This window comes from Oncorhynchus mykiss, chromosome 28 (assembly GCF_013265735.2).
Source record: "Oncorhynchus mykiss isolate Arlee chromosome 28, USDA_OmykA_1.1, whole genome shotgun sequence".
NCBI classification, from domain to species: Eukaryota; Metazoa; Chordata; class Actinopteri; order Salmoniformes; family Salmonidae; genus Oncorhynchus; species Oncorhynchus mykiss.
The window spans coordinates 40,790,161-40,815,196 of NC_048592.1; the positions used below are offsets into that span (position 1 = coordinate 40,790,161).

The window sequence follows — 25,036 nt, forward strand, 5'->3', positions numbered from 1 at the left end:
GACCGACCAGGTTCCTTCAGAACCACAACCAGCTTTATAACCGACCAGGTTCCTTCAGAACCACAAATAGAACCAGCTTTATGACCGACCAGGTTCTTTCAGAACCACAGTCAGCTTTATGACCGACCAGGTTCCTTCAGAACCACAAATAGAACCAGCTTTATGACCGACCAGGTTCTTTCAGAACCACAACCAGCTTTATGACCGACCAGGTCCCTTCAGAACCACAACCAGCTTTATAACCGACCAGGTTCCTTCAGAACCACAAATAGAACCAGCTTTATGACCGACCAGGTTCTTTCAGAACCACAACCAGCTTTATGACCGACCAGGTCCCTTCAGAACCACAACCAGCTTTATGACCGACCAGGTTCCTTCAGAACCACAAATAGAACCAGCTTTATGACCGACCAGGTTCTTTCAGAACCACAACCAGCTTTATGACCGACCAGGTCCCTTCAGAATCACAGTCAGCTTTATGACCGACCAGGTTCCTTCAGAACCACAAATAGAACAAGCTTTATGACCGACCAGGTCCCTACAGAACCACAGTCGGCTTTATGACCGACCAGGCCCCTACAGAACCACAGTCAGCTTTATGACCGACCAAGTTCCTTCAGAACCACAAATAGAACCAGCTTTATGACCGACCAGATTCCTTCAGAACCACAAATAGAACCAGCTTTATGACCGACCAGGTTCCTTCAGAACCACAAATAGAACCAGCTTTATGACCGACCAGGTCCCTACAGAACCACAGTCGGCTTTATGACCGACCAGGCCCCTACAGAACCACAGTCAGCTTTATGACCGACCAGGTTCCTTCAGAACCACAAATAGAACCAGCTTTATGACCGACCAGGTTCCTTCAGAACCACAAATAGAACCAGCTTTATGACCGACCAGGTTCCTTCAGAACCACAATTAGAACCAGCTTTATGACCGACCAGGTTCCTTCAGAACCACAAATCAGAGGCACTTTTATTCACCAAGGAATATGACCAGGGCCCGGTTTCCCAAAAAGTAGGAGCATCGTTAAGTCTACGAGCTGTTTCCCAAAACCATCGTTACTAAAGTTGCTCTTGAAAACACTCGTAAATCCAACCTCTTCCTCAGACCACTCTAGAACAACGGAGAGCGTCGTAAGATGCTTTTTTTGCCCTCCAGCGTCACTTTATACACACAAGTTCTCCGCTAAACATAGAATCAAGATGTTTATCTGTCTCTCTGTGACCGTTGGTAACATCAGAACAAAGTTGCCAATGTCTTTGTAAATGTTACAAACAAATCGAAGGATAAAAAGAAGCTTCAAATGATAACCGAGATGACTGTGTAACGCTAAATAGCGTCATCATGTGTAACGGATGTGAAACGGCTAGCTTAGTTAGCGGTGGTGCGCGCTAAATAGCGTCATCATGTGTAACAGATGTGAAACGGCTAGCTTAGTTAGCGGTGGTGCGCGCTAAATAGCGCCATCATGTGTAACGGATGTGAAACGGCTAGCTTAGTTAGCGGTGGTGCGCGCTAAATAGCGTCATCATGTGTAACGGATGTGAAACGGCTAGCTTAGTTAGCGGTGGTGCGCGCTAAATAGCGTCATCATGTGTAACGGATGTGAAACGGCTAGCTTAGTTAGCGGTGGTGCGCGCTAAATAGCGTCATCATGTGTGACGGATGTGTAATGTCTAGCTTAGTTAGCGGTGCGGCGCTAAGTAGCGTTTCAATCGGTGACGTCACTCGCTCTGAGACCTTGAAGTAGTGGTTCCCCTTGCTCAGCAAGGGCCGCGGCTTTTGTGGAGAGATGGGTAACGATGCTTCGAGGGTGACTGTTGTTGATGTGTGCAGAGGGTCCCTGGTTCACGCCCGGGTATGGGCGAGGGGACGGTCTAAAGTTATACTGTTACAACTGCATTAAAAAAATGAATAGCCTACAGTATACGCTACATATGTCATGTACTGTCATGTTGTCTTGTCTCTGTCCTTTCCCTTCACCCTGTCTCCCTCTGCTGGTCGTGTTAGGTTACCTTTTCTCCCCCGCTTTCCCCCAGCTGTCCCTTGTCTCCTCTAACTACCCATTCACCCCGTTCCCCACCTGTTCCCTTTTTTCCCTCTGATTAGGTCCCAATATCTCTCTCTGTTTCTGCTCCTGTCCTTGTCGGATTCTTGTTTGTTTGTGTCATTCATGCCTGAACCAGACTGTCGTCATGTTTGCTGTAACCTTGTCCTGTCCTGTCGGAATCTGCCGGTCCATCTGAGCCTACCTATGTTTGGTAATTAAAGAAGCTCTGTTTAAGTTGATTCGCTTTTGGGTCCTCATTCACTCACCATAACAGAAGAATCCGACCAAGAATGGACCCAGCGACTTCGGATCCTCTCCACTCAGCCGTCGAGATCCAGGGAGCGATGCTAGGCAGACACAAGCAGGAATTGTCTGCTGCTCGACATGCCGTTGAGACCCTGGCCACCCAAGTCTCCAACCTCACAGAACAGGTTCACCATCTCCGCCTCGATCCACCGGCCACTTCCAGGGCTTTCGAATCTCCGGAGCCCAGAATCAATAACCCGCCGTGTTACTCTGGGGAGCCCACTGAATGCCGCTCGTTCCTCACCCAGTGTGATATTGTGTTTTCTCTCCAGCCCAACACTTACTCCAGGAGCACTGCTCGTGTCGCCTACGTCATATCTCTCCTTATTGGACGGGCTCGTGAGTGGGGCACGGCAATCTGGGAGGCAAGGGCTGAGTGTACTAACCAGTATCAAGACTTTAAGGAGGAGATGATACGGGTTTTTGATCGATCTGTTTTTGGGGAGGAGGCTTCCAGGGCCCTGTCTTCCCTATGTCAAGGCAATCGATCCATAACAGACTACTCTATTGAGTTTCGCACTCTTGCTGTCTCCAGTGGCTGGAACGAGCCGGCCTTGCTCGCTCGTCTTCTGGAGGGTTTCCGCGCAGAGGTAAAGGATGAGATTCTCTCCCGGGAGGTTCCTTCCAGCGTGGATTCCTTGATTGAACTCGCTATTCGCATTGAGCGACGGGTTGATCTTCGTCACCGAGCTCGTGGAAAGGAGCTCGCGCTCTCCGTCGCCTCCCTCTCCGCATCACTACCATCTTCCTCTGCCGGCTCGGGTGCTGAGCCCATGCAGCTGGGAGGTATCCGCATCTCGACTGAGGAGAGGGAACGGAGAATCACCAACCGCCTCTGTCTCTATTGCGGTTCCGCTGGTCATTTTGTCACTTCATGTCCAGTAAAAGGCCAGAGCTCGTCAGTAAGCGGAGGGCTACTGGTGAGCGCTACTACTCCTGTCTCTCCTTCAAGATCCTGCACTACCTTGTCGGTCCATCTACGCTGGACCGGTTCGTCAGCTTCCTGCAGTGCCTTAATAGACTCTGGGGCGGAGGGCTGTTTTATGGACGAGACCTGGGCTCGGGAACATGACATTCCTCTCAGACAGTTAAAGGAGCCCACGGCCTTGTTCGCCCTGGATGGTAGTCCTCTCCCCAGGATTCAGCGTGAGACGCTACCTTTAACCCTCACTGTTTCTGGTAATCATAGTGAAACCATTTCTTTTTTAATTTTTCGTTCACCTTTTACACCTGTTGTTTTGGGCCATCCCTGGCTAGTTTGTCATAATCCTTCCATTAATTGGTCTAGTAATTCTATCCTCTCCTGGAACGTCTCTTGTCATGTGAAATGTTTAATGTCTGCTATCCCTCCTGTTTCCTCTGTCTCTTCTTCACAGGAGGAGCCTGGTGATTTGACAGGGGTGCCGGAGGAATATCACGATCTGCGCACGGTGTTCAGTCGGTCCAGGGCCACCTCTCTTCCTCCACACCGGTCGTATGATTGTAGTATTGATCTCCTTCCGGGAACCACCCCCCCCCCGGGGTAGACTATACTCTCTGTCGGCTCCCGAACGTAAGGCTCTCGAAGATTATTTGTCTGTAGCTCTTGACGCCGGTACCATAGTCCCCTCCTCCTCTCCCGCCGGAGCGGGGTTTTTTTTTGTCAAGAAGAAGGACGGGTCTCTGCGCCCCTGCATAGATTATCGAGGGCTGAATGACATAACAGTGAAGAATCGTTATCCGCTTCCTCTTATGTCTTCAGCCTTCGAGATCCTGCAGGGAGCCAGGTTTTTCACTAAGTTGGACCTTCGTAACGCTTACCATCTCGTGCGCATCAGGGAGGGGGACGAGTGGAAGACGGCGTTTAACACTCCGTTAGGGCACTTTGAATACCGGGTTCTTCCTTTCGGCCTCGCTAACGCTCCAGCTGTCTTTCAGGCATTAGTCAATGATGTCCTGAGAGACATGCTGAACATCTTTGTTTTCGTTTACCTTGACGATATCCTGATTTTTTCACCGTCACTCCAGATTCATGTTCAGCACGTTCGACGTGTCCTCCAGCGCCTTTTAGAGAATTGTCTTTTTGTGAAGGCTGAGAAGTGCACTTTTCATGCCTCCTCCGTCACATTTCTCGGTTCTGTTATTTCCGCTGAAGGCATTAAGATGGATCCCGCTAAGGTCCAAGCTGTCATTGATTGGCCCGTCCCTAAGTCACGCGTCGAGCTGCAGCGCTTTCTCGGCTTCGCGAACTTCTATCGTCGTTTCATCCGTAATTTCGGTCAGGTGGCAGCTCCTCTCACAGCCCTTACTTCTGTCAAGACGTGCTTTAAGTGGTCCGTTTCCGCCCAGGGAGCTTTTGATCTCCTCAAGAATCGTTTTACATCCGCTCCTATCCTTGTTACACCTGACGTCTCTAGACAGTTCGTTGTCGAGGTTGACGCGTCAGAGGTGGGAGTGGGAGCCATCCTTTCTCAGCGCTCCCTCTCTGACGACAAGGTCCACCCATGCGCGTATTTTTCTCATCGCCTGTCGCCGTCGGAACGTAACTATGATGTGGGTAACCGCGAACTGCTCGCCATCCGGTTAGCCCTAGGCGAATGGCGACAGTGGTTGGAGGGGGCGACCGTTCCTTTTGTCGTTTGGACTGACCATAGGAACCTTGAGTACATCCGTTCTGCCAAACGACTTAATGCGCGTCAGGCGCGTTGGGCGCTGTTTTTCGCTCGTTTCGAGTTCGTGATTTCTTATCGTCCGGGCTCTAAGAACACCAAGCCTGATGCTTTGTCTCGTCTCTTCAGTTCTTCAGTAGCCTCCACTGACCCCGAGGGGATTCTCCCTGAGGGGCGTGTTGTCGGGTTGACTGTCTGGGGAATTGAGAGGCAGGTAAAGCAAGCACTCACTCAAACTCCGTCGCCGCGCGCTTGTCCTAGGAACCTTCTTTTCGTTCCCGTTCCTACTCGTCTGGCCGTTCTTCAGTGGGCTCACTCTGCCAAGTTAGCCGGCCACCCTGGCGTTCGGGGTACGCTTGCTTCCATTCGCCAGCGTTTCTGGTGGCCCACCCGGGAGCATGACACGCGTCGTTTCGTGGCTGCTTGTTCGGTCTGCGCGCAGACTAAGTCCGGTAACTCTCCTCCTGCCGGCCGTCTCAGGCCGCTTCCTATTCCCTCTCGACCGTGGTCTCACATCGCCTTAGATTTTGTCACCGGACTGCCTTCGTCAGCGGGGAAGACTGTTATTCTTACGGTTGTCGATAGGTTCTCTAATGCGGCTCATTTCATTCCCCTTGCTAAGCTTCCTTCTGCTAAAGAGACGGCACAAATCATCATCGAGAATGTTTTCAGAATTCATGGCCTTCCGTCAGACGTCGTTTCGGACAGAGGTCCGCAATTCACGTCTCAATTTTGGAGGGAGTTTTGCCGTTTGATTGGGGCTTCCGTCAGTCTCTCTTCCGGCTTTCACCCCCAGTCTAACGGTCAAGCAGAACGGGCCAATCAGACTATTGGTCGCATCTTACGCAGTCTTTCTTTTCGCAACCCTGCGTCTTGGTCAGAACAGCTCCCCTGGGCAGAATACGCCCACAACTCGCTTCCTTCGTCTGCGACCGGGCTATCTCCTTTTCAGAGTAGCCTCGGGTACCAGCCTCCGTTGTTCTCATCTCAGTTCGCCGAGTCCAGCGTCCCCTCCGCTCAGGCTTTTGTCCAACGTTGCGAGCGCACCTGGAAGAGGGTCAGGTCTGCACTTTGCCGTTATAGGGCGCAGACTGTGAGAGCTGCTAATAAGCGTAGAACTAAGAGCCCTAGATATTGTCGCGGTCAGAGAGTTTGGCTCTCCACTCAGAACCTTCCCCTTAAGACGGCTTCTCGCAAGTTGACCCCGCGGTTCATTGGTCCATTCCGTATCTCTCAGGTCATTAATCCTGTCGCAGTGCGACTTCTTCTTCCGCGATATCTTCGTCGCGTCCACCCGGTCTTCCATGTCTCCTGTGTTAAGCCCGTTCTTCGCGCCCCCGCTCGTCTTCCCCCCCCCCCCCCCATCCTTGTCGAGGGCGCACCTATCTACAGGGTCCGTAAAATCTTGGACATGCGTCCTCGGGGCCGTGGTCATCAGTACCTAGTTGACTGGGAGGGGTACGGTCCTGAGGAGAGGAGTTGGGTTCCCTCTCGGGACGTGCTGGACCGTGCGCTGATTGATGATTTCCTCCGTTGCCGCCAGGTTTCCTCCTCGAGTGCGCCAGGAGGCGCTCGGTGAGTGGGGGGGTACTGTCATGTACTGTCATGTTGTCTTGTCTCTGTCCTTTCCCTTCACCCTGTCTCCCTCTGCTGGTCGTGTTAGGTTACCTTTTCTCCCCCGCTTTCCCCCAGCTGTCCCTTGTCTCCTCTAACTACCCATTCACCCCGTTCCCCACCTGTTCCCTTTTTTCCCTCTGATTAGGTCCCAATATCTCTCTCTGTTTCTGCTCCTGTCCTTGTCGGATTCTTGTTTGTTTGTGTCATTCATGCCTGAACCAGACTGTCGTCATGTTTGCTGTAACCTTGTCCTGTCCTGTCGGAATCTGCCGGTCCATCTGAGCCTACCTATGTTTGGTAATTAAAGAAGCTCTGTTTAAGTTGATTCGCTTTTGGGTCCTCATTCACTCACCATAACAACATAGGCCTACTGTATATAATTCAATCATATCAAAATACATTTAATGTTCCTTCAATAGAGTTCTATTTTGTTACTTGTAGGCTACTGTCTGTAATTAGTCTCAATATATCTCATGATGTGTAGCCTAACGTGCGATGATGTGCCAGATCTGGGATTTGGAGCATTTTAATTGGATACGCATTAGAATAAGCCGCCTCAATAATGTCTCTCTCTAGGAGCGGATTGGTCGTCAGTATTGTCAATCAATTCTAAATGTTGCATCATCATCACGATGACGCGACCCGTGACACTTTGCTTCTTGAAAGTCCAATATCTTGATAACTGACATGCAAAACATGTTGGGACTGAATCAACCGTGAACTGATGCAAAACGGCGCTAGAGATAGTTTGAGTGGATTTGACCATTAAGGTAAAATTTGAATGGAGAAAGCTGATCCATTGTCAGTTTGGTGAAATAATTCTAATGTTAAAGGTCAGATTTGAATGGAGAAAGCTGATCTGAGAGCTCCCTTTCTTTCCATCCTATCAGTATCAACGCTACGCCTCAACAACACACTTAGTGAACGTTCTCTCAGTGTGGTGTTCTGGGAAAACACACGATACATCTTCGGCCGTTGTCGGAAAGAGGCATCGTTAGAAAATAAAAACATTCGTAAGTCTAATTTTCATCGCTAATGGGAAACCGGGCCCTGGTGAACTAGTGCTGGCAACAATAAACAGATTATATAGGTACAATAATTGACCCAAACTGCATTCAGTAGATACAAAGATACTATAGTCCATCTTTTCCCTGAAACTGATTCGTGTACCCGGGGTCAGTCTGTTCTGTAAAACGCTGACTAATCAAAACAGTAAGAAAAGCTCTGGTGTAAATGCTCCGAAGATACCGTGACGCTTCACCAACACAAGGGGGTGTCTTGGAGCAATGTTTTACACACTAGCCTATAGAGCCCATCAGCTTGTCGTCATAAAACCCTGACATTAATACCGCTGTTTCCTTCAGCCATTCCTTTTGGGGGGGGGGGGGGTGTGGTTCTACCATAGACTTTGGCCAGCGAGTCAAGGTGGCGTTAGCCTCTGTTAGTGCCTAGAAAAAGACGCCATTATTGTTGCTGTCTGTACAAGATGTTGGTGGAAAACTTTGATCATAAAACCAGCCTTAAGTTAGTACTAAACTAGCCTCTCTAAGACCAGGTAGTACTAAATTAGCCTCTCTAAGACCAGGTAGTACTAAACTAGCCTCTCTAAGACCAGCCTTAAGGTAGTACTAAACTAGCCTCTCTAAGACCAGGTAGTACTAAACTAGCCTCTCTAAGACCAGGTAGTACTAAACTAGCCTCTCTAAGACCAGCCTTAAGGTAGTACTAAACTAGCCTCTCTAAGACCAGCCTTACGATAGTACTAAACTAGCCTCTCTAAAACCAGCCTTAAGGTAGTACTAAACTAGCCTCTCTAAGACCAGGTAGTACTAAACTAGCCTCTCTAAGACCAGCCTTAGTTAGTACTAAACTAGCCTCTCTAAGACCAGGTAGTACTAAACTAGCCTCTCTAAGACCAGGTAGTACTAAACTAGCCTCTCTAAGACCAGGTAGTACTAAACTAGCCTCTCTAAGACCAGCCTTAAGGTAGTACTAAACTAGCCTCTCTAAGACCAGCCTTAAGGTAGTACTAAACTATATCCCAACAATTTTTTTTACTTCACTACATAATTGACACCCAAGTCCTGATCATATATCTATCGTCTATAATAACTGCCTAATAGAAGTGACAGCCCTGTGATTGTAATGATTTAACCTTCTATAATAAATAGATTAGTTGCAATTCAATTGATATATTTTATTGGTTGATTGACTAGATTTTATGGATTGATTGATTGTATCCTACCTTGATGTGGCCTGAGTAGTCAAGCAGTTAGTACTCGGGACCCTGGCACATGTAAAGGACTGGGAGACTAGTCAGGATCGGTTATGCTCCGAACCACAGCCATTCTGACTCGCAAACTCTCCTATCTTTCATATCTCAATAAAATCTCTCTCTATTTAAAAAAAAAATCCTACCTTGATGAAGGCGTATCCCGCCCCGTTGTCTGTGATGGTGAGGCCCAGGGCCTCCTCTGATTTAAACACCTCCACCTCCTTCTTAATCCCTTTAATGTGGGCAAATATAAAGTCCTCCAGGCCGATCTGACCACCAAGCAGCTTCTCCATGTCGATCTTATGGGTGTTCAATGTACAGAACAGGATCTGGAGAGAGACAGAGACAGACAGACATATTAATGAACAGGATCTGGAGAGAGACAGACAGACAGACATATTAATGAACAGGATCTGGAGAGAGACAGAGACAGACAGACATATTAATGAACAGGATCTGGAGAGAGACAGACAGACATATTAATGAACAGGATCTGGAGAGAGACAGACAGACAGACAGACAGACATATTAATGAACAGGATCTGGAGAGAGACAGACAGACAGACATATTAATGAACAGGATCTGGAGAGAGACAGAGACAGACAGACATATTAATGAACAGGATCTGGAGAGAGACAGACAGACATATTAATGAACAGGATCTGGAGAGAGACAGACAGACAGACAGACATATTAATGAACATGATCTGGAGAGAGACAGACAGACAGACATATTAATGAACAGGATCTGGAGAGAGACAGACAGACAGACATATTAATGAGCAGGATCTGGAGAGAGACAGACAGACATATTAATGAGCAGGATCTGGAGAGAGACAGACAGACAGACAGACAGACATATTAATGAACAGGATCTGGAGACACACGAAGAGACAGAGAGACAGTTGATAAAACCATGTGCCACGGAATTGGAACATCAAAAAATCTCTTCCTAACTAATTTTGCAACCTGTATGGAGCCTCGGTCAACATTTTGGTCCTCAAGTTAAACTCTTTCTGACATTTTTTTGTTGTTGCCAATTTTGGTTTATAACTCAGGGAGGACAGACAAGTTCCCTACCTTCTCCCCCTTCCACCTTCCTCCTCCATTTTTTGCAGTAACGCTGCAGTCAGTTGGTTGTACATTTGGATTGAGCAGATATTCCCATATATGATTGTTAACTGCACATGCGACATAACTCAGCCTTTCCTATTCATAATATCATTAACTATGATATTGTCTCGGGGGGGGGGGGGGGGGGGGGGGTGAATACTTTCTGATCGAGACACTCTGAGTGGACAAAACATTAGGAACACCTGCTCTTTCCATGACATAGACTGACCAGGTGAATCCAGGTGAAAGCTATGATCCCTTATTGGATGTCACTTGTTAAATCCACTTCAAATCAGTGTAGATGAACGGAAGGAGACGGGTTAAATAAGGATTTTTAAGTGTTGAGACAATTGAGACATGGATTGTGTACAGTATGTATGTGTGCCATTCAGAGGGTGAATGGGCAAGACCTTGAACGGGGTATGGTAATGCTGCTAGTTCTTTCACACTCAACAGTTTCCCGTCTGTATCAAGAATGGTCCACCACCAAAAATAAATCCGGCCATCTTGACACAACTGTGGAACACTTTCAGCACCTCGTAGAGTCCATGCACCGACGAATTGTGGCTGTTCTGAGGGCAAAAGGTAGGTTCCAATTCAATATTAGGAAGGTGTTCTCAATGTTTTCTATACACAGTGTATATTAGTGTTTTATTTTAATTCATTTTTTAAAATACATTTCTTGACGGTACTGGGAGAGGACCCAGGTGGCACGGTGCAGCGATAGTCCTGGGAGAGGACCCAGGTGGCACGGTGCAGCGATGGTACTGGGAGAGGACCCAGGTGGCACGGTGCAGCGATAGTCCTGGGAGAGGACCCAGGTGGCACGGTGCAGCGATAGTCCTGGGAGAGGACCCAGGTGGCACGGTGCAGCGATGGTACTGGGAGAGGACCCAGGTGGCACGGTGCAGCGATAGTCCTGGGAGAGGACCCAGGTGGCACGGTGCAGCGATAGTCCTGGGAGAGGACCCAGGTGGCACGGTGCAGCGATGGTACTGGGAGAGGACCCAGGTGGCACGGTGCAGCGATGGTACTGGGAGAGGACCCAGGTGGCACGGTGCAGCGATAGTCCTGGGAGAGGACCCAGGTGGCACGGTGCAGCGATAGTCCTGGGAGAGGACCCAGGTGGCACGGTGCAGCGATGGTACTGGGAGAGGACCCAGGTGGCACGGTGCAGCGATAGTCCTGGGAGAGGACCCAGGTGGCACGGTGCAGCGATAGTCCTGGGAGAGGACCCAGGTGGCACGGTGCAGCGATAGTACTGGGAGAGGACCCAGGTGGCACGGTGCAGCGATAGTACTGGGAGAGGACCCAGGTGGCACGGTGCAGCGATAGTACTGGGAGAGGACCCAGGTGGCACGGTGCAGCGATAGTACTGGGAGAGGACCCAGGTGGCACGGTGCAGCGATAGTACTGGGAGAGGACCCAGGTGGCACGGTGCAGCGATAGTCCTGGGAGAGGACCCAGGTGGCACGGTGCAGCGATAGTCCTGGGAGAGGACCCAGGTGGCACGGTGCAGCGATAGTCCTGGGAGAGGACCCAGGTGGTACGGTGCAGCGATAGTACTGGGAGAGGACCCAGGTGGCACGGTGCAGCGATAGTACTGGGAGAGGACCCAGGTGGCACGGTGCAGCGATAGTACTGGGAGAGGACCCAGGTGGCACGGTGCAGCGATAGTACTGGGAGAGGACCCAGGTGGCACGGTGCAGCGATAGTCCTGGGAGAGGACCCAGGTGGCACGGTGCAGCGATAGTACTGGGAGAGGACCCAGGTGGCACGGTGCAGCGATAGTACTGGGAGAGGACCCAGGTGGCACGGTGCAGCGATAGTCCTGGGAGAGGACCCAGGTGGCACGGTGCAGCGATAGTCCTGGGAGAGGACCCAGGTGGCACGGTGCAGCGATAGTCCTGGGAGAGGACCCAGGTGGCACGGTGCAGCGATGGTACTGGGAGAGGACCCAGGTGGCACGGTGCAGCGATAGTACTGGGAGAGGACCCAGGTGGCACGGTGCAGCGATAGTCCTGGGAGAGGACCCAGGTGGCACGGTGCAGCGATAGTCCTGGGAGAGGACCCAGGTGGCACGGTGCAGCGATAGTACTGGGAAAGGACCCAGGTGGCACGGTGCAGCGATAAGACAGCATTCCCTGATGTCCGTCAGCGATTCAAGCCTTGAGTTCAAAGTTTATTTTCAGTGTGAGCGTCAGCGTGTTAACAGAGAAATCATTAATGAGTGAGTCATGTGTTTATTCTTTGGTCATGTCCTATTCCCACTGGTAGAGCAGATGAGGAAGGTGACCTTTCTACCAGCGCCAGTGATGCAGCAGAGATCTGGCTTCACACCTTCAGTAGGAACCTCGTGGCAGACCCAGGGGGTGTTGGTAATGGGATCTGTTTGAGGCCTGATTTAAAAGGCCTTTAAACTGACCATGGCTCAGTCCACTGGGAGGGCTGGTGAAAGGCTCTGCGTCCAAAATGGAAGACTATTCCTTGTATAGAGAACTACTGTTAACCAGGGCCCAAAGGGAACAGACTCTACCGCTGGTCACCCAAAGCTACCGGGAGGACTCTACCGCTGGTCACCCAAAGCTACCGGGAGGACTCTACCGCTGGTCACCCAAAGCTACCGGGGAGGACTCTACCGCTGGTCACCCAAAGCTACCGGGAGGACTCTACCGCTGGTCACCCAAAGCTACCGGGAGGACTCTACCACTGGTCACCCAAAGCTACTGGGAGGACTCTACCGCTGGTCACCCAAAGCTACCGGGAGGACTCTACCGCTGGTCACCCAAAGCTACCGGGAGGACTCTACCGCTGGTCACCCAAAGCTACCGGGAGGACTCTACCGCTGGTCACCCAAAGCTACCGGGAGGACTCTACCGCTGGTCACCCAAAGCTACTGGGAGGACTCTACCGCTGGTCAATCATTTATTCCACTGCTACTTACATCACAGATGGGCTGTGTGTGTTTCACAGGGTGTGTCTGTGTGTGTGTTACTGACTTGCCTAGTTAAATAAAAATAACAAATAAACACAGGGCTAATAATGACAGTACAAAAGGGCTCCAATAAAACACTATCAAACCCATAGACAGTACAAAAGGGCTCCAATAAAACACTATCAAACCCATAGATAAATGGTATCATGTCAGAAACCCATAGATAAATGGTACCATGTCAGAAACCCATAGATAAATGGTATCATGTCAGAAACCCATAGATAAATGGTATCATGTCAGAAACCCATAGATAAATGGCACCATGTCAGAAACCCATAGATAAATGGCACCATGTCAGAAACCCATAGATAAATGGCACCATGTCAGAAACCCATAGATAAATGGCACCATGTCAGAAACCCATAGATAAATGGCACCATGTCAGAAACCCATAGATAAAGAGTATCATGTCAGAAACCCATAGATAAATGGTATCATGTCAGAAACCCATAGATAAATGGTATCATGTCAGAAACCCATAGATAAATGGCACCATGTCAGAAACCCATAGATAAATGGCACCATGTCAGAAACCCATAGATAAATGGCACCATGTCAGAAACCCATAGATAAATGGCACCATGTCAGAAACCCATAGATAAATGGCACCATGTCAGAAACCCATAGATAAATGGCACCATGTCAGAAACCCATAGATAAAGAGTATCATGTCAGAAACCCATAGATAAATGGCACCATGTCAGAAACCCATAGATAAATGGCACCATGTCAGAAACCCATAGATAAAGAGTATCATGTCAGAAACCCATAGATAAATGGCACCATGTCAGAAACCCATAGATAAATGGTATCATGTCAGAAACCCATAGATAAATGGTATCATGTCAGAAACCCATAGATAAATGGCACCATGTCAGAAACCCATAGATAAATGGCACCATGTCAGAAACCCATAGATAAATGGCACCATGTCAGAAACCCATAGATAAATGGCACCATGTCAGAAACCCATAGATAAATGGTATCATGTCAGAAACCCATAGATAAATGGCACCATGTCAGAAACCCATAGATAAATGGCACCATGTCAGAAACCCATAGATAAATGGCACCATGTCAGAAACCCATAGATAAATGGCACCATGTCAGAAACCCATAGATAAATGGCACCATGTCAGAAACCCATAGATAAATGGCACCATGTCAGAAACCCATAGATAAATGGCACCATGTCAGAAACCCATAGATAAAGAGTATCATGTCAGAAACCCATAGATAAATGGCACCATGTCAGAAACCCATAGATAAATGGCACCATGTCAGAAACCCATAGATAAAGAGTATCATGTCAGAAACCCATAGATAAATGGCACCATGTCAGAAACCCATAGATAAATGGCACCATGTCAGAAACCCATAGATAAATGGTATCATGTCAGAAACCCATAGATAAATGGTATCATGTCAGAAACCCATAGATAAATGGCACCATGTCAGAAACCCATAGATAAATGGTATCATGTCAGAAACCCATAGATAAATGGCACCATGTCAGAAACCCATAGATAAAGAGTATCATGTCAGAAACCCATAGATAAATGGCACCATGTCAGAAATCAAGCAGACAATTTATTTCAATGCTAAGTGTTGAGGCAGTCTGATGCACCAGTTTCCTGAACCGCCTTACTTCTGGGTTTCTGATATGATACCAATATCTATGTGGTTTCTGATATGATACCAATATCTATGTGGTTTCTGATATGATACCAATATCTATGGGGTTTCTGATATGATACCAATATCTATGTGGTTTCTGATATGATACCAATATCTATGTGGTTTCTGATATGATACCAATATCTATGTGGTTTCTGATATGATACCAATATCTATGGGGTTTCTGATATGATACCAATATCTATGTGTTTTCTGATATGATACCAATATCTATGTGGTTTCTGATATGATACCAATATCTATGGGGTTTCTGATATGATACCAATATCTATGTGGTTTCTGATATGATACCAATATCTATGGGGTTTCTGATATGATACCAATATCTATGGGGTTTCTGATATGATACCAATATCTATGGGGTTTCTGATATGATGTACTAGTGTCCTGACATGCTGTATTAGTATGGGGTCATCAGAATGACCTCTGAGTGTTACAGGGCTCTTATCTAGGCTGCGTACCAAAAAGGTACCCGATTCCCTTTATAGTGCACTAGGGCCCATTGGACTCTGGTCAAAAGTAGTGCACTATATATGGAATAGGGTGCCATTTGGGACACGGACTAGCGTGAGTGGCAGAGAAAAGACGTTCCTTGTTAGTACACAATACAAGCAAAGAGGCCTAACAGACACAGAGCTCTGCTCCACTCTGCACTGCATGCGCATCAGCTGACAATCACTGACACAAGCAAGGGTTGCCCCTGGTTACTGGAGTATAAATAATTGGATTAGGATGGATGGGGGGGGGGGGGGGGGGGGGGGGGCGATCGAGGAGAAGGAATGAGAGAGACCAAGAGAGGGGGAGAGAGAGAGAGAGAGAGGGTCAGGAAGAGAGTGATTGTGAGAATGAGAGAGTGTGAGAGAGAGACCAAGAGAGAGAGCGAGTGAGGGTCAGAGAGAGTGGAGACGGACCCACTGGTTGCCCTCCAAGTTAAAAGAGAGCTGGTAGTCCCATCAGCCAAACTACCAGGTGTTACACAGGGAAGAGATTCAGGAGTTATGCTAATTTGGTATAGAGCAGACCACTATTCAATTCATCAAAACTGGAACATTTTACATTTGGTTACAAATAAATAAGTTAATAATCTCAGAGTAAAATATCCTCCCACTAGGATCCCCATACTTTAATGAAGACAGCTTCTCCATCCTAGATTTATAATTTCCAGGCCCAGGGACATGTACTAGTCTGTGGTGACCTAAATGCCAGAACTGGACAAGAACCTGACACCCTCAGCACACAGGGGGACAAACACCTACCTGAAGGTGACAGCATTCCCTCCCAAATATGCCCCCCCCCCCAGGCACAACTATGACAAAACAACCAACAAAAACAGGTCCCAACTCCTACAGTTCTGTCGCACGCTGGGTCAGTACATAATCAACGGTAGGCTTTGAGGAGACTCCTATGGTAGGTACACCTACAGCTCATCTCTTGGCAATAGTACTGTAGACTACTTTATCACAGACCTCAACCCAGAGTCTCTCAGAGCGTTCACAGTCAGCCCACAAACAAACACTCCGAAGCACCGCCACATTTTAGTGATAATGCCCTTGAAGCCGGTGTTTGGAGAATATATTGGCCCGGGTGTTGTTAGGCCTGAGATGAAGGTCGAGGGAAACCATACCAATATATCCTCTAAACACAGACACAAATCTAGGGTTGCCAGCTGGTCGTTCTAACCCAAGCCAGCTGGTCGTTCTATCGGTTCCGTTGCCAGAGGTGCAACCCAGTCTTTCAGTTTTTTTGTTCTGCAAGATAATATCTAGATGATCTCCATTATATAAAAAAAATTAAGTTTATAAATTGCCTGGCTGGGCTGATGAGACAGTGGATTGAGTTGAGTTGAGTTTGAGTTTATTTTTACAGGGACAGTGCACATTAATCAACGTTTCAGTAAAAGTGCCAGTTTTAGCCAGCCGGCTAATTTTCAACCGCAGTCCCTGGGCAGGTTATTAAAAACAATTACAATATAGACAATAGCAGCATAGAACAAGCAAGACATAGCAACATAGGACAAGCAAGACATAGCATACAGACAAAGCAACATAGGACAAGCAAGACGTAGCATACAGACAGAGCAATATAGGACAAGCAAGACGTAGCATACAGACAGAGCAACACAGAACAAAAAGCAGCAAGACACAATTCATAAAAGCAACAAAGTGTTTCCACACCTCACAAGCTACAGACAACAGACAACATGGAAAGTGACAACACACAGCTAGGGATGTTCACAAATCTGATTGACCTTTAGCCATGTCTTCAAGCATTTTGTGAAAGTGTGATATGTGGTGCAGTTATGTGTGTCTGATGGCAGTGTATTCCAGACATGGGAAGCTCTCACAGAGAATGCAGATTTACTAAAGGTGCTTTTCCTTAGGGGAACTATACAGTCACCTCTCATGGCAGACCTTGTGGATCTGCTGCCATATGTCTGGGTTTTCTGTTTAACAAAAATATTGAGTGGAGGGGGAGCCAGGCCATTAAGGATCTTGAATACAAGACATGCGCAGTCAGATGGAACAGAGTAAATAGGCATTTTAACGTCATAGATTTAGACGGATGTAACTTGTGGAATAGACACCGGCTGGAATGCGGTTTTAACCAATCAGCATTCAGGATTAGACCCACCCGTTGTATAATGCTTAATATTTTACCGCGAACACAGAAGAAAACGCCTTCCTCCGCTACTCTTTCATCTGCGTGAGGCTACAATAAGTAGCACGTTTCCCCTGCTTTTCATTAAATCATGTTTGGCTACAAATATATACATATAGAACCAGTTAAAAGTTCTAGAACACTCATTCAAGGGTTTTTCTTCATTTTTTTACTATTTTCTACATTGTAGAATAATAGTGAAGACATCACAACTATGAAATAACACATTATGGGAATCATGTAGTAACCAAAAAAAAGTGTTAAACAAATCTAAACATATTTTATATTTGAGATTCTTCAAAGTAGCCACACTTTGCCTTGATGACAGCTTTGCACACTTTTGGCATTCTATCAACCAGCTAGGTTGACTCATGACTTGCAATTGGATTGCTGGACATCCATCAACCCCATTCATTCAGATCTGATCAACGAGGACAGTTAAGGTAATGGATTGGGCCTAGTTATTGTTTATTAGCAGCATACGTTTGTGTTCATTCTCTTAAAATAGCCTATATACACTCTTCTTGTACAATGTATAACCTACTGTACGGTTTGTCTGGACTGTCTGCCTGTCTTGGTGAGAATCTTAAATTAATAAAATACTAAAATACTATTCTTCAGTTTGTATGCCTATTATTATTATTATTATTATTCAGTGGAGTGTTCTGGCCAGCCCTTCACAACATTCTAAAGTTCTGTCTGGTGAATCTCTCAGGCATATTTTTCCGATTGAAAATGGGAACAAATGGGAGAGATGGACAAATGTATTTGGTTGTGCAAACCCACAGTTTCATCAGCTGTCTGGGAGGCTGGTCTCAGACGATCCTGCAGGTGAAGAAGCCAAATGTGGAGGTCCTGGGCTGTTGTGGTTACACATGGTCTGTGGTTGTAAGGCCGGTTGGACATACTGCCAAATTTGTAAAAAACTATGTTGGAGGCGGCTTTTGGTAGAGAAATTAACATTTCATTTTTTGGCAAAAGCTCTGGTGGACATTTCTGCAGTCAATATGCCAATTGCACGCTTCCTCAACTTGAGCCTGCGGCATTGCGTTGCGAGTTGCCTTTTATTGTCCCCTGCACAAGGTGCACCTGTGTAATGATCATTCTGTTTAATCAGCTTCTAGATATGCCACACCTATCAGGTGGAAAATTAAGGAATGTCAAGGATTTAGGGCTCCCGAGTGGCGCAGCAGTCTAAAGCACTGCATCTCAGTGCAACAGGCGTCACTACAGACCCTGGTTCAATTCCAGGCTCTATCACAACCGGCCGTGATTGGGAGTCCCATAGGGGAGGCTCACAATTGGCCCAGCGTCGTCCGGGTAAGGGTTTGGCAGGGGTCGGCCGTCATTGTAAATAATCATTTGTTCTTAACTGATTGCCAAGTTAAACAAGGTTAAATAAAATACAAATTGTGTACAGACTCAGTGAGCAGAGATTCCACCATAGCCTGTCTTCTCTAGAGAGCCAGGTCTGAAACTGAGCTGCACTTCCTGGCCACATTAGAAATACATATTTCCCACAGAGAATTAGAAAACAAAACCAAAACATTGATAAACTCCCCTATCTGTTAGGTGAAGTGACATCACAGCAGCGAGATTTGTGACCTGTTGCCATGAGAAAAGGGCAGCCAGTGAAGAACAAACATTGTAAATACCACCAATATGTATCTGTTTATTCATCTTCCCTTTCATACTACAACTATTTGCACATTGCTAAAACCCTGTACATAGTAGATAATATAAGACTTGAAATGTCTCTTTAAAAAAAAATACATTTTTGATTTTTTTTAATAGTTTTTAGTTTGTTGTTTTGTCTTCTTCGCTTTTGTTTGTTTTTTCACTTGCTTTGGCAATAAAGCCCCTTTGAATTGAGGCGAGGGGGTGGAGGAGGAGGAGGAGGAGGAGGCGGAGGCAAAGGGGGCTGGGTGGGAGGTGAAGTGGACTCTCTACTTGGCTAAACTCCCAGCTTTCACCAACACCACACAGCCAAAACAGAATGGAGCAGAGCAGGACAGGACAAAGAACAGGACAGAGTAGGGCAGAGTAGAACAGAGCAGAACAGTCACAGGACAGGACAGAACTGAACAGAAGGTCTCTGGGAACACAGCCAGGGCAGTGGGAGGAGGAGAGGCCAGGAGGAGGAGGGGGAGAGGCCAGGGCAGTGGGAGGAGGAGTGGCCAGGAGGAGGAGGAGAGGCCAGGGCAGTGGGAGGAGGAGTGGCCAGGAGGAGGAGGGGGAGAGGCCAGGGCAGTGGGAGGAGGAGGAGAGGCCAGGAGGAGGAGGAGGAGAGGCCAGGGCAGTGGGAGGAGGAGGAGAGGCCAGGAGGAGGTGGAGTAGAGGCCAGGCCAGGGGGAGGAGGAGGAGAGGACAGGGCAGTGGGAGGAGGAGGAGAGGCCAGGGCAGTTTGCAGAAGGAGGGGAAGTCAGGCCAGGCCAGGAAGAGGACGGGAAGCCAGGAGGAGGAGATGCCAGGAGGAGGAGGGGAGGCCAGGAGGAGGAGGAGGGGAGGCCAGGCCAGGGCAGGGCAGGAGGAGGGGAGGCCAGGGCAGGAGGAGGAGGCCAGGCCAGTGAAGTATGCAGAAGGAAGGAGGGGAAGTCAGGCCAGGCCAGGAAGAGGACGGGAAGCCAGGAGGAGGAGGGGAGGCCAGGGCAGGAGGAGGAGGGGAGGCCAGGGCAGGAGGAGGAGGGGAGGCCAGGGCAGGAGGAGGAGGGGAGGCCAGGGCAGGAGGAGGGGAGGCCAGGGAGGGGAGGCCAGGGCAGTGGGAGGAGGAGAGGCCAGGAGGAGGAGGAGAGGCCAGGGAAGGAGGAGGAGAGGCCAGGGAAGGAGGAGGAGAGGCCAGGGCAGGGCAGTGGGAGGAGGAGGAGAGGCCAGGGAAGGAGGGGGAGGAGGAGGAGGAGGAGAGGCCAGGGAAGGAGGAGGAGGAGGAAGAGGAGGAGGAGAGGCCAGGGCAGTGGGAGGAGGGGAAGCCAGGAGGAGGAGGGGAGGCCAGGAGGAAGAGGAGGAGGAGGGGATGCCAGGGTAGGAGGAGGAGGGGAGGCCAGGGCAGGAGGAGGAGGGGAGGACAGGGAGGGGAGGCCAGGGCAGTGGGAGGAGGGGAGGCCAGGGAAGGAGGAGGAGGAGGAGGGGGAGAGGCCAGGGCAGGAGGAGGAGGAGGAGAGGCCAGGGAAGGAGGAGGAGGAGGAGAGGCCAGGGAAGGAGGAGGAGGAGAGGCCAGGGAAGGGAGGCCAGGGCAGTGGGAGGAGGAGGAGGAGAGGCCAGGGCAGGGCAGTGGGAGGAGGAGAGGCCAGGGCAGTGGGAGGAGGAGAGGCCAGGGCAGTGGGAGGAGGAGGAGGAGAGGCCAGGGCAGTGGGAGGAGGAGAGGCCAGGGAGGGGAGGCCAGGCCAGGGGGAGGAGGAGAGGCCAGGGCAGTATGCAGAAGGAGGGAGGGGAAGTCAGGCCAGGCCAGGAAGAGGACGGGAAGCCAGGAGGAGGAGATGCCAGGAGGAAGAGGGGAGGCCAGGAGTAGGAGGAGGGGAGGCCAGGCCAGGGCAGGGCAGGAGGAGGAGGGGAGGCCAGGGCAGGAGGAGGAGGCCAGGCCAGTGAAGTATGCAGAAGGAAGGAGGGGAAGTCAGGCCAGGCCAGGAAGAGGACGGGAAGCCAGGAGGAGGAGGGGAGGCCAGGGCAGGAGGAGGAGGGGAGGCCAGGGCAGGAGGAGGGGAGGCCAGGGAGGGGAGGCCAGGGCAGTGGGAGGAGGAGAGGCCAGGGCAGTGGGAGGAGGAGGAGGAGGAGAGGCCAGGAGGAGGAGGAGAGGCCAGGGAAGGAGGAGGAAGAGAGGCCAGGGCAGGGCAGTGGGAGGAGGAGGAGAGGCCAGGGAAGGAGGGGGAGGAGGAGGAGGAGGAGAGGCCAGGGCAGTGGGAGGAGGGGAAGCCAGGAGGAGGAGGGGAGGCCAGGAGGAAGAGGAGGAGGAGGGGAGGCCAGGGCCGGAGGAGGAGGAGGAGGAGAGGCCAGGGAAGGGAGGCCAGGGCAGTGGGAGGAGGAGGAGGAGGAGGAGAGGCCAGGGCAGCGGGAGGGAAGCCAGGAGGAGGAGATGCCAGGAGGAGGAGGGGAGGCCAGGAGTAGGAGGAGGGGAGGCCAGGCCAGGGCAGGGCAGGGCAAGAGGAGGGGAGGCCAGGGCAGGAGGAGGAGGCCAGGCCAGTGAAGTATGCAGAAGGAAGGAGGGGAAGTCAGGCCAGGCCAGGAAGAGGACGGGAAGCCAGGAGGAGGAGATGCCAGGGCAGGAGGAGGAGGGGAGGCCAGGGCAGGAGGAGGGGAGGCCAGGGAGGGGAGGCCAGGGCAGTGGGAGGAGGAGAGGCCAGGGCAGTGGGAGGAGGAGGAGGAGAGGCCAGGAGGAGGAGGAGAGGCCAGGGAAGGAGGAGGAGAGGCCAGGGAAGGAGGAGAGGCCAGGGCAGGGCAGTGGGAGGAGGAGGAGAGGCCAGGGAATGAGGGGGAGGAGGAGGAGGAGAGGCCAGGGAAGGAGGAGGAGGAGAGGCCAGGGCAGTGGGAGGAGGGGAAGCCAGGAGGAGGAGGGGAGGCCAGGAGGAAGAGGAGGAGGAGGGGAGGCCAGGGCAGGAGGAGGAGGGGAGGCCAGGGCAGGAGGAGGAGGGGAGGACAGGGAGGGGAGGCCAGGGCAGTGGGAGGAAGGGAGGCCAGGGAAGGAGGAAGAGGAGGGGGAGAGGCCAGGGCAGGAGGAGGATGAGGAGAGGCCAGGGAAGGAGGAGGAGGAGGAGGAGGAGAGGCCAGGGAAGGGAGGCCAGGGCAGTGGGAGGAGGAGGAGGAGAGGCCAGGGCAGTGGGAGGAATAGAGGCCAGGGCAGTGGGAGGAGGAGAGGCGAGGGCAGTGGGATGAGGAGGAGGAGGAGAGGCCAGGGCAGTGGGAGGAGGAGAGGCCAGGGCAGTGGGAGGAGGAGAGGCCAGGGAGGGGAGGCCAGGCCAGGGAGGGAGACCAGGCTAGGGAGGGAGACCAGGCCAGGGAGGGAGACCAGGCCAGGGCAGGGCAGTATGGGGAAGCCAGGCCAGGAAGAGGAGGGTAACCCAGGAGGAGGAGATGCCAGGAGGAGGAGGGGAGGCCAGGAGGAGGAGGAGGGGATGCCAGGGCAGGGCAGGTCTTGAGAAAGAAGGGTCAACACTGCAAATATTGACTCTTTGCATCAACTTCATGTAAATGTCAATAAAAGCCTTTGACACTTATGAAATGCTTGTAATTATACTTCAGTATTCCGTAGTAACATCTGACAAAAATATCTAAAGACACTGAAGCAGCAAACTTTGTGGAAAATTAATATTTGTGCCATTCTCAAAACTATTGTCCACGACTGTACAACTATAGTTGGCCACGACTGTACAGCTATAGTTGTCCACGACTGTACAGCTATAGTTGTCCACAACTGTACAACTATAGTTGGCCACGACTGTACAACTATAGTTGGCCACGACTGTACAACTATAGTTGGCCACGACTGTACAGCTATAGTTGGCCACGACTGTACAACTATAGTTGGCCACGACTGTACAGCTATAGTTGGCCACGACTGTACAGCTATAGTTGGCCACGACTGTACAGCTATAGTTGGCCACGACTGTACAGCTATAGTTGGCCACGACTGTACAACTATAGTTGGCCACGACTGTACAGCTATAGTTGGCCACGACTGTACAGCTATAGTTGGCCACGACTGTACAGCTATAGTTGGCCACGACTGTACAGCTATAGTTGGCCACGACTGTACAGCTATAGTTGGCCACGACTGTACAGCTATAGTTGGCCACGACTGTACAACTATAGTTGGCCACGACTGTACAGCTATAGTTGGCCACGACTGTACAGCTATAGTTGGCCACGACTGTACAGCTATAGTTGGCCACGACTGTACAGCTATAGTTGGCCACGACTGTACAGCTATAGTTGGCCACGACTGTACAACTATAGTTGGCCACGACTGTACAGCTATAGTTGGCCACGACTGTACAGCTATAGTTGGCCACGACTGTACAACTATAGTTGGCCACGACTGTACAGCTATAGTTGTCCACGACTGTACAACTATAGTTGGCCACGACTGTACAACTATAGTTGGCCACGACTGTACAGCTATAGTTGGCCACGACTGTACAGCTATAGTTGGCCACGACTGTACAACTATAGTTGGCCACGACTGTACAGCTATAGTTGGCCACGACTGTACAACTATAGTTGGCCACGACTGTACAGCTATAGTTGGCCACGACTGTACAACTATAGTTGGCCACGACTGTACAGCTATAGTTGGCCACGACTGTACAACTATAGTTGGCCACGACTGTACAGCTATAGTTGGCCACGACTGTACAGCTATAGTTGGCCACGACTGTACAACTATAGTTGGCCACGACTGTACAACTATAGTTGGCCACGACTGTACAACTATAGTTGGCCACGACTGTACAACTATAGTTGGCCACGACTGTACAGCTATAGTTGGCCACGACTGTACAACTATAGTTGGCCACGACTGTACAGCTATAGTTGGCCACGACTGTACAGCTATAGTTGGCCACGACTGTACAGCTATAGTTGGCCACGACTGTACAGCTATAGTTGGCCACGACTGTACAACTATAGTTGGCCACGACTGTACAACTATAGTTGGCCACGACTGTACAGCTATAGTTGGCCACGACTGTACAGCTATAGTTGGCCACGACTGTACAGCTATAGTTGGCCACGACTGTACAGCTATAGTTGGCCACGACTGTACAGCTATAGTTGGCCACGACTGTACAGCTATAGTTGGCCACGACTGTACAACTATAGTTGGCCACGACTGTACAACTATAGTTGGCCACGACTGTACAACTATAGTTGGCCACGACTGTACAGCTATAGTTGTCCACGACTGTACAACTATAGTTGGCCACGACTGTACAGCTATAGTTGTCCACGACTGTACAGCTATAGTTGGCCACGACTGTACAACTATAGTTGGCCACGACTGTACAACTATAGTTGGCCACGACTGTACAGCTATAGTTGGCCACGACTGTACAACTATAGTTGGCCACGACTGTACAACTATAGTTGGCCACGACTGTACAGCTATAGTTGGCCACGACTGTACAGCTATAGTTGGCCACGACTGTACAGCTATAGTTGGCCACGACTGTACAGCTATAGTTGGCCACGACTGTACAGCTATAGTTGGCCACGACTGTACAGCTATAGTTGGCCACGACTGTACAACTATAGTTGGCCACGACTGTACAACTATAGTTGGCCACGACTGTACAACTATAGTTGGCCACGACTGTACAACTATAGTTGGCCACGACTGTACAACTATAGTTGGCCACGACTGTACAACTATAGTTGGCCACGACTGTACAGCTATAGTTGGCCACGACTGTACAGCTATAGTTGGCCACGACTGTACAGCTATAGTTGGCCACGACTGTACAGCTATAGTTGGCCACGACTGTACAGCTATAGTTGGCCACGACTGTACAGCTATAGTTGGCCACGACTGTACAGCTATAGTTGGCCACGACTGTACAACTATAGTTGGCCACGACTGTACAGCTATAGTTGGCCACGACTGTACAGCTATAGTTGGCCACGACTGTACAGCTATAGTTGGCCACGACTGTACAGCTATAGTTGGCCACGACTGTACAGC

General features: G+C 50.0%; 1 protein-coding gene across 1 annotated transcript in view; it reads right to left on the reverse strand.

Annotated features, from left to right (window-relative positions):
• LOC110508261 (PDZ domain-containing protein GIPC1-like) overlaps positions 1-25,036 on the reverse strand; it is a 59,262-nt gene that overhangs the window by 6,555 nt on the left and 27,671 nt on the right. The window contains exon 2 of the mRNA XM_036966534.1: positions 9,049-9,234. Within this exon, the coding sequence (XP_036822429.1) occupies positions 9,049-9,234 (186 nt within the window). The remainder of the gene's footprint in view (positions 1-9,048; positions 9,235-25,036) is intronic.